This window comes from Venturia canescens, chromosome 10 (assembly GCF_019457755.1).
Source record: "Venturia canescens isolate UGA chromosome 10, ASM1945775v1, whole genome shotgun sequence".
NCBI lineage: Eukaryota > Metazoa > Arthropoda > Insecta > Hymenoptera > Ichneumonidae > Venturia > Venturia canescens.
In genome coordinates this window covers 7,797,869-7,808,182 of record NC_057430.1, presented here as the reverse complement: position 1 = coordinate 7,808,182, position 10,314 = coordinate 7,797,869, and the positions used below count along the sequence as shown (strand labels likewise).

Sequence of the window (10,314 nt, the reverse complement as noted above, 5' to 3'; positions counted from 1 at the left end):
GTGAGGTTATTACTTGCCTGGCTGACCGCGTCTAACGATACTGCGCTTGCGTATCGATTTTCGAGCGGGAAGTTTTAAAATTTTGATAGCGAAAGTCAATAGAAATTCGATTAAAAAATGAATGGAAAATTTTGTAAAATTTCCTTTTGTTCTCATGGAAATATACGAAAGGGTGAGTCTGCGCAAAAATCTCCGAGTGTCACGAGATCATCAAAGCGGATAATAAAAAAGAAAATTCAATATATAATTAAACTCTCTAATAAAGTGGCAACCAAACTCAATTTATGGAACTCGAATTTCGGCGAAAAAAATTATTTGAAAAAATTCGAAAAAAATTATTAAAAGTTTAAAAAATTCAAAAGTGAGAATATTTCAATCAAAAGAGATGCAGCGGTCTTTCCAATGATTCTACACAAAAGCAAATATAATTATTATTCAATAATAATTATATATTTGTATAATTTTTCAGGGATAAATGAAAGAAGAATTTATATTTACAACATACATGCAATGACACAAAATAAATAACTCTGTACAGATCTTTGGCACAAAAAGGGCTCAGAGGGGCAAGAGAAAACAAAGTACTTCATGGAATAACAGTTCATGTAATAAATTCAATATTTCCTATCTATTGTCAACAAACGAGTTTGAAAGCATATGCAATATGCTAGCTCGTTGAGATGCGACCACCCAATAAAATTATGGCGAGTCTTCCATAACCCATGGAACACATTTTTCTAGTACAAAGTATAGACCTTCTTCTAGTCTTTTTCTTCTGTCTTCTTGTTGCCCAGATAATGGTAATCGATGAATCTGTAGCCTTGTGTAAGTTGCGCACCCTCGTTAACGAAGTGACAACCAAACAGGAGCAAATTTCGAGGCTGGACTTTCAGGGAGAAGCGCATAAACATTGCAGAATAAAGGCAAAGAGCTGAAACACAAATAAGGTAATATTTGAGTTTGAAACAATAGATTTTTATCATTTAAATTCAAATAATTAAAATTTTCATTGTGTAAAACTGAACGGTTTTTCTACTCGTTTTCTTTTATTCATTGACTTCTTGTTAATCTATTAAATGTTTAGTGAGTTGATTTTTTTTTTACTATTTTTTCATTAGGCATATTATTTGTCAGATGATTTTAAACAATCGACGTGCCATTCACTAAGTATATCCTGTTTGGTATTTTGATATTATGAAAATTGAACGAATATTCAAGGACACTATTGATTACTTCATTGTCAATTTGCAAATAAAGACAAATTTTGAGTAGCTTTTTTGTTTCAATCATAAAAAAAAACGCCTGGATAAAAAGTTTAACAAAACACTTCCCAAATTCGTAATTACTAAATTTTTTCGTAGTTTTACTGAAATTGTCATTCGTTTTTTGATCAAATAATTTCCTACAAAGAGGTTACACATTGAACGTGTCAATTTTTTCGTTAACTTTTATTGAAGCCATTTCTTTTTTTTTTCAATAGACTACTTCAAAATATGAGTCTTTCGTTTTTAGAGTTACTAAACTGAAGAAGTACTTCTTCAAAACATTTTGTCGGTCAAAAATCGTACTTACCCAGCGTCATTTTGCCACTGATGAACTTTGGATCTCTGTTGATATCGGCTATCGCAGCTATGGGTATTCCCCAATTCGCAATTGGTCCCCAAAAGTGGGTACTGAGGAACGGAATTAAAAAAGAACAAATGTTTTCGACTTATGAAAATTCTAATAGTGGAAATTTTTGAGGCGTAAGGAAAGATCACGAACTTTGACTCACCTGAAGAAATAATCTCGTGTCTCTTTGGTGGCGAATTTTTTCAAAAGTTTACTCATTTTGATTGTTCTATTGTGCCGCAACTGTTGCAAAGTTGGTAAAGTCTTCTTGAAGTAAAAAGGTTCTTGAAGCGTTTACTTTGCAACAATTACGATTAACACGATTGTTTACTCGCGAGGGGAAAGATCGCGTCGTCTGCGACCTCACGATCGTCCTCGAACAGCTGATCGAGCAAAAAATAGGATTGGCCGTGTTTTTTTTCTCTCTGAAATATGAAGCAAGTGCTGCCGCTACGCGTACAAGGTAATCGACCTAGGCAGGCTAGCCAGCTTCGAGCGCGCCTCCTACTAGCCTACTATATACATCAACGGCACATAAGTAGTTCGTATGCCCCCAACTATGACCTATGACCTATTTAACCACCACCAAGGACGCGTTCAATCGAAAATCATTTTCAAAGTCATCAATTTCATGCCTAATATGGCTATATTCAAAATCTTGATTCTCTATGATTAAAAATTCCATGTACTCGTTACATTGTGAACTACCAGAAAAACGTGCTGCATTATTTTTGTACCACGTATTTCTAGGCAAAATATTTCAAAATGCTTGCACGCTTGGTCTAAAAAGTACGAACCAATTTTTTCAATCTTTCAAAGATTCGTACTTCAATCCTCTTTGCGAATATATATTGATAAAATGTTTAGCATCTCACATACCGATCGAGCCAACCATTATTTTGTTTTAGTACTACTTTCAGTGTCACAGACGCAGCAGCGCCACTTATCGTCACCGAGTTCCATCTGTACTTTTGCTTTGCTTTCGCGTATACTCGCAACTAGTGACAGTAGTGAACTGAAAGTGGAAAAATGGAAATATGAATTCTTTGTAGTCCGAGTCTGAGATAAATTTCGGATCAAGCTCCACTGACGATTAAGCAGTTTTGTAATAGATCGCCCTTTAAAAATCCATCAAAAAATCCGAATTCATATGAAATGATATGAGCTCGAATTAACATTAGACCCAATAAACAAACAAAAGTAAACAAAGTAAAGCACGGATCGTTATATAGTTTGCGGTACGTAAAACATAATGTAAAAAAAAGTTCATTCAATGAAAATATGTAGTGTCGATGAATTACAGAACACAGAAAAAATCGGTGTAAACAGAAAGTTTCGACATGGATAAAATGAATCCAAAAAGAAATCTCGATCTAAAAAGAAATTATTTTCAATGTTATATTTTGTCGTAGTAAAATCCTCATCATATCGTCGGTTTTTCATCGCGTTTTATTTCAGTCATTTTAAGTTTCTTTAAAATTCTTTATTTTTTAAATATTCATCTAGATCTTATTCATGTAGATTTGTATTCCAAATCGTTGATTGATATTTTTTTAACTCTAGACCGCCCATCTATAGTTTTTTTCATAAACCCTACAGCGGAATAACTCTAACCGCAATCTTCTTTTTACCATAAAAAATGTTTTCCGTATGTAATAATGAAGTTTAATTTACGCACCATTTTAGTCATTTTTGATAACGAAGAGACGTTGTGTGAGATAATTACTTTCGATGCAGATTGAATAAAAAAATTTATAAAAAAAACAAGTTTCAGAAAAACGTAAAAATGACGTTTCTTTACATAAAAAAATGTATTGTACTTGCTCACGTTTTGATTTAGAAAAATCGAGCCGAGTTTTGGAGGGGACATTTGCCGAAGTTTGAGAAAAAAATAGCAGCTTAACAGGCACAAATCCTCTCAAAAAAGATTTACACTGGGCCAATATAAAGAGTGCATGGTCGAAACTTAGGGCTCGTAATACTGCCTCGTTTGGGTTTTGTTTGGGTCTGTTGAGGTTCGTTTGCTTTTTGCTTCCTCATAGAGGAAGCTATGTGATGATGAAATTTTTTTTTTCCAGTTTTCAATGTCAATGTGCTCAAAATGTCCCAAAACATCAAAAAATCATATCCAGAAAAAATGTCCGGATGTGTGTGTGTGTGTGTTATAGCACTTCAAAATTCAAACGCTTATAACTTGAAAACGATTTGAGATACAGGGCTACCGTTTTGCATAGATGTTAATCTGAACAAGCTCTTCGTTCTCTGATAATTTTTATAAGAATTTGAAAAAAAAAAAATACGAACCCTACGACGTTTTGAAATTTTCAAAAAAAGGGTGTCGACGCTCTAACTTCCGAAATTTTTAAAATTTATTACTGATTTTATTTTTATAAATAGATTATCATAATAGGAAGGTTGGTATTGAATTTGGGAAATATCGGTCGAGCGGTTTAAATTTTATGATTTTTGGAATTATACGAAAATATGAGTTTTTCGAGAAATCGTCTAACCGCTTTAATTTTTGGAAATTTTGTAAGATATTGTGTATAAGTCTGTACTTCCTCTATACTTTCCAGCGAAGTTGTCGGAATTATTCAATTTAAATGTAAATAGGAAAACGATGAAAATTGAAAGTTGCAAACTGTTTTCTGATGGCTCGTCATTCAGTTTTAGAAGCAGTATATATCCCTAAAAAAGTAACAAATCGTTTTCTCAAGCTTTTAGAACAATGCTGAAAGTTTCCTCTATGAGGAAGCCAAAATGAAAAATATAGCACCTCATCGAGTAAGCTTTGAGCATCGTGCATCTTGACCATCTTGAGGGAGCAATGTGCAAATTTTAATTTTCCGCATTTTTTTTATTGTAAGAGCTTTAGAAAAAAAATAATTTGAAGTTGAAAGTACGGTTGCAAAGATCACGAAATATATCTATTGAAAGAATTTCGTCAACCCCGTGCGCGTTCCTTAGAGTTCAAATTATTGCTGTGCAAGTTTTCCTTGCAAGTTGTATGTGCAAAATTCGTCACCTGAAATTTCTCAGAATGGTATCGTAACGTTATATCTATTTGGCCAGTTGTAAGAAGCAACGAAATAACGTAATGGAATGTGAAAATAATTTTTTAAAAATCTGTCTCCAGAGGATTTAGGCACCAATTTCAAGAAGCATAACATTTCCCAAAAATCGAACTTTTTCTTCATTCGTATTCCAGAGAGCTCTGTGTAAATAGGAAAAAGAATGAAGCATAGTAATTTTACGATAAAAGATATAAATATTAGGGTGTGTCACAAAATTTTCTTTTCTTTTCTCCTCAATAAACATCCTTCAATAGTTCCAGCTGTTTCATAAAATATGACCCCTGTCCATATTTCAGCTCTTTAAAATATTTTTTAGAGGTCGCTCATCACGATTCTCTGTTTTCCATTTAAATAACCCGGGGAACACATCACTGGCGACTTTAGAATTTTGCAACTCGCCGACGGGTCAATGTGGGACGATTCCCAAAACAGGTTTTTGTAGGAAATCGAATGCTATATAAAAAACCGTCTCTCATCATTTTGTGATAAATCTCCTCTTTCGACCGTTATTCACTGTCAAAGTTGAATCGATAGTAGATTTTTCATTTTTGCCACTTTTTCAGAGAAACTGTTAGATTTATCATAATACATTACAGAAATTTTTTTGAAGATCACGTCATTCTCATAGAAATTATCTCATAATAATTAAGTAGTGATATTCGGATTCAATACTGTAATCCAATACGTATACTGGATAATATATTCCTCTAGAATTTTCAGCTCTGCTTCGTTATCTCCTCCTTTATAAAAAATAGTGATTATGCTTCTATGTATTCGAACATTTCCAGTCTCACATTTTGAGACAGATTCGATCGACCGGGGATGTGTTATAGCCATTCCCATCGAACCTTTCAAATCGTAATCACCATCCTCCTCTTACCTTTATATTCTACTAACTAAGTTCCGAAGATGAAAATGTAATTTTATGAAATAAATGAAGAGTAGATCGTTCGGTATTGGGACAATGGAAACATATAAAATTATAAGCAGCACGAGCATAGATATAATTTTAATTTAGAACACTCATTCGAAAATATTTACATAAAAGGTTCATATATTATAACGCCTTATAAAACTATATATATTATACCTTATCTCTTCGCATTATATATCTATAGTGTACTATAATAATTACAATGGGACAATTTGGGAATGGAGGCTGACGAGGAAAATGAGGGACGGAAGGTGGATGGGTGTAGGGAAATTGACGATTATTACAAAATGTACAGGTAGATCGATAATTCGTTTGAACAATTCCAGTAGACAGATCTGTTTGTTTTTTTTTTCTTCTTTCTCATTACAATGCGATACGTGTTATTATAATAGTTGATAAACCGTATTTTTGTTTTCTTCTTTCATCATATTCGCCAGGTTTTGTTAATTCGGGGCGTCTGACGTTATTCTTTTGCGTTAAATTAAGTAGATACGATCTCTCGTTTTGTACTCGTAACAATTTTCATTCAAACGAGTACCGATACGGGCAGAACACCCCGCGACGAGATCATGCGGGCTTCCATTTTTAAATATGTTGCTTTTATTTTTCGTATACACACATACACGCACTCGTACATATATAAGATTCATACCGCTCAGCAGGGTGTATAACACACGCACGAGCTTCATCATCTACTCTGTCATGCTGCTTCGAATTAAACTACTCGATGAATTTACACGAGCATTTTTTAAGATGCGCGTTAAACTGTGCCACGCAAACTAAATCGTTTACGTACATCCTGTGGGCTCGGAGAGGAAGGAAGATCAACTTTTTATACGCTCGTCGCGTTATTTTCCGCATCATTCGCGTTAGGAAGAGGTTTGAGGTCACACGCCTTATGACACTCGTGCAGCGTCTGTATAGTAACTTTTCAATAAAGTCACGAGGTTTCAATTAAAGAAACAACAACGAAAACTCTACTTGCGAACAAATCGATATGCATCACGCTTTCTCGGGCGAGTCTGAATCGATTGGGAATTTTATTATAAATTGGATCTTTCATCTACAGAATGCAACGCAGAGAGAGCTCGAATTTACGATTGCGGTCCGAGTCAGTAACTACTAAACTTGTAAGATATTCTATGTTCGCGAACATTGTTGAAGCGGTCGGCGATCGCGCAAGAGTCCGTGGGATCAAATCCTCACAGCATCAATTGTCCTACGAGAAAGCTTTTTCTCTCAAGTCTGAGAGTACATTAGAAAATAATAAAAAATGCTTTTCAAGCATCTAATGTTCATCGACATTAATCGTTCCGTTCCGAGGTCTGGTTACTAAAAATATAAAAGCATGGTGGAAACATTTATCAGAATAAATGTTATGCCGTAAAAAATCAGTCTCAAGGTCTTTCGCTCTATCGCCAACCGTTTCACTTTTATAAATTCACATCGTAAACTTGGTTTTACATTGATACCTATCGGTTGGAGAACACTTCGTGTGAAGCAGCGACGATCAAAGAGAGTACAGAAAAGCAATTCGCGAGCCTGTCGTTACCTCGCGACTAAATCCCGACATCCGTATCATAGAAATTATCTCAAAAAATAGCACATCGATCGATCAAAGTTCCTTCAAATCACTTTGGTATTTTGACAAGGCATACAATAATAAATTTTTCATTCAAAAATATATGAATCCTCTCATTTAGCGTAACTCTTTTTTGCTTGCTCGAAAGCCGACGCGACTTTCAATTTTTACAACCACTTAGTCGTGAAAAGTAGAGTATAGAAAAACGTACAACGAAAGGGAGCAATCGAGCAATAGTTTCAGCCTTACGATCCGTCGTCACGACTCGTCTATGCTTTCGGTCGACTCTAGCACCCCTGGCGAGGCATAATTATCCGCCAAACTCTAAGTTCAACGCCACTTTACCAGTGACGTTTCATTCGGACATATTTTCGTCGGGGATGCAGAACATTTCACCTTAAAATCACACGTAAGATAATCTTCCAAACAGCGCATTTTTTTTACTTTTTTCGCTCGTACGTGTTGAGTAAACGCCTTGAAATCTATTCGTTTTCAGTTTTAATAGCACGCGTTCCTTTTCCTTCTACTGCAATAACGTACTACCGTTTCGTTATTCGTAGTTGCATATTATTTCCGTTTACTTTGTACATAGTACATACATTACTATGCTTTGTTATACTGTCCGAGTTTCGTTTAAATATGGTAGTGTGCGCGCGTAGAAATATGGAGTATTCAGATACATAGGGAAAACTCGGACGATTTGACAGCACTAAATGGCGTTAAAAACGGGAATTTATCAAATGTTTTATCCTCAAAAAATACCGATTAGTTATTCAAAGACTAAATCGTTTCAAAAGGCACATTTATCGTCGTTAGATCGCGATCGCGACAACTTTACGTCTCCTTTGCAGCTAAATGGAATATAAATATACTTGAAAAATGAGATTTTTATCGTTTTTACATCGGTTTTAAAAAGTACAAAAAAGATGACGAAAAAACATTGAATTTTCTTTTCTCCAAACGCAGGTAGAAAGAGATACGAATAAATTTTATGCAGTTCGGGTGCGCGCATTGAACACATTATTGAATCGATTTCATAACGAAATATGACGAAGAGAAATGAATTCTATACAGTGATCATAGTATATAAGAATAAAAATAATAATATTAATAATAATGATAATAATAATAATAATTAATAGAGCTATCATTCGATATAAAAGAAAATGTTTAAATAAGGCCGATGTAATACAATAATATATATATATATAAGCCACATCATTAATCTAAATTATCTGCAATATCACAGTACTTGCTGAAACCATTCTATATAAAAACGTTTAAACGTCGCGAGATGAGGGAGCAAAGGGAAGAAGGCCCAACTTGTATTCGATTCAATTACAAATGGCAAGCTACACATTAGGATGATGCAAAAAAAATCGATATTTTTGTTCTCAGAGCTCCCACGGAAATCGTTGCTACATAAAAAAAAGTAATTTTCTCAAAATTTCAGATTAAAAAAAAAAATATATTTTAGATAGTGCTCAAACCACTTTTCGATATTTTCCTGTTTTCTCTTAAAAATCGGGAAGTAGAAATTTTTTATTGCTCTCATAGCAGAAAACGTCAGTGCCCCATGGAATCTCAAATCTGATAAAATTTCGCCTATCTCAAAACAATTAAAGGCTGCCTTGATTCTTTTTTTCTGTACATTTAGCTATAAACTATGAGATTAAAAACCGTATAGCTAAGAACAATTATTCTTGTCGTCCTTCAAAAAGAAGGAGTGAATGTTCTTTGAAAAAACATAGTTTTTCAAAATTACATGTTATAACAAACATTTTTGCGTTTTCTCAACCGACTAATTTCACATTTCCTGTATTTTTCATACAGATATAAATTTTTATGCACAAAAACTTACTAGGGCATCGTACAAAAATTACATGTCGAATAAAGCTGTGTTTTGCCGAATTCAAATTCGTCATTTCGTAGTCTGATACGACACCGCAGAAGATGTTGATATTTGGTAATTTTCTAGTTTCCTCATGCGTTATAAAAATTAGTAAAATATTTGGACCGAATTCTGTTGGAAAAAAATGGAGACTAATGTACGCAAAATAGCATATATTTTTCATCAAACTTTCAAGATCGGTCTCGTAATTTTTGGGGATAAAAAAAAAATTTAATTAACAAGATCGAAATAGGTCTATTGTACAAAATTCCCATTCTGTAAAAACTCAAATAGTTTTCGACAACAATAGTTATTTGTAGCCACACGTTTTTTAATCTCATAATTTATAGTTAAATATACAAAAAGAAATAAATTATGCGAGGTAGCCTTTGAGTTTCTTTGAGAGTGACGACATTTTATTAGATTTATGAATCCATGGAACATTAACACTTTCGCTACGAGAGCGAAAAAAAAAATTTTGCTTCGCGATTTTCGAGAAACAACAGAAAAAAATATCAAAAAGTGGCTTGAGCACTACCTAATTTTTTTTTTTTTTTTTTTTTTTAATCCGACGATTTCCGTTGGAGCTCCGAGAAAAAAAATATCGGTTTTTTTTGCATCACCCAACTACACATATATATACGTGATCATTCAATGTCCATTGCTTTTTTTCGAATTTTTCGTTACTTTTCTCCAATAAATATGTTCGTTTATATATTATTAATATGTGAAAATATTAATAATGTTCAATTCATATAAATATTGCTATATATTTAATGAAGATTTGCAATAGATTTTACAGCTTTGTATATACAATGTGTATATAAATTTTTTGCAGATTCCATACAAAAGACATCAAATTTGAATTGGATTCAAATTTTGAAGTTTAAAACACATCCGCCCAAAATTTCTTCTATTATTAGCATATATTTATAGATAATAATGATTATTGTTATGAATCATCAAAGTACACTTCGAGTCAACTAAACTTCAAGCCGATATCAAGCTTGAACTTGAAAGCTTAGTTTTTTGAGAGTCTTTAGGACGCGTTCAATGTGATTTATCGGTAATTTTCAGTATTCAATTTTCTTTTTCCTGAAATATCAAGTGTTCATGAGTCAGACGCGTTTCGAAACTATTTTTCATGAACTCGCGTAACCGGCAGAGCGTCCAAGAGTGTAGTCTTCAAGAGAACGATTTCCTTTTCGTTTCGTAGACATCG

General features: G+C 33.6%; 1 protein-coding gene across 1 annotated transcript; it reads right to left on the bottom strand.

Annotated features, from left to right (window-relative positions):
- Positions 1-585: 585 nt before the first annotated feature.
- Positions 586-2,046, bottom strand: Mpc1 (mitochondrial pyruvate carrier). Its single transcript, XM_043429944.1, has 3 exons — positions 1,775-2,046; positions 1,573-1,673; positions 586-931 (listed from the first exon to the last, which is right to left on the bottom strand). Exons 1-3 carry the CDS (start codon positions 1,828-1,830, stop codon positions 762-764), a joined length of 327 nt encoding a protein of 108 aa, XP_043285879.1. The 5' UTR covers positions 1,831-2,046; the 3' UTR covers positions 586-761.
- Positions 2,047-10,314: the final 8,268 nt, after the last annotated feature.

What these genes read in the sequence shown, in the direction of transcription:
- Mpc1 (XM_043429944.1), bottom strand. Translation starts at nt 1,830, where the DNA reads ATGAGTAAACTTTTGAAAAAATTCGCCACCAAAGAGACACGAGATTAT. An exon ending in ACACGAGATTATTTCTTCAG is followed by an intron (nt 1,674 to 1,774) that starts GTGAGTCAAAGT and finishes TCCGTTCCTCAG; the next exon opens with TACCCACTTTTGGGGACCAA. An exon ending in CAGTGGCAAAATGACGCTGG is followed by an intron (nt 932 to 1,572) that starts GTAAGTACGATT and finishes TTTGTGTTTCAG; the next exon opens with CTCTTTGCCTTTATTCTGCA.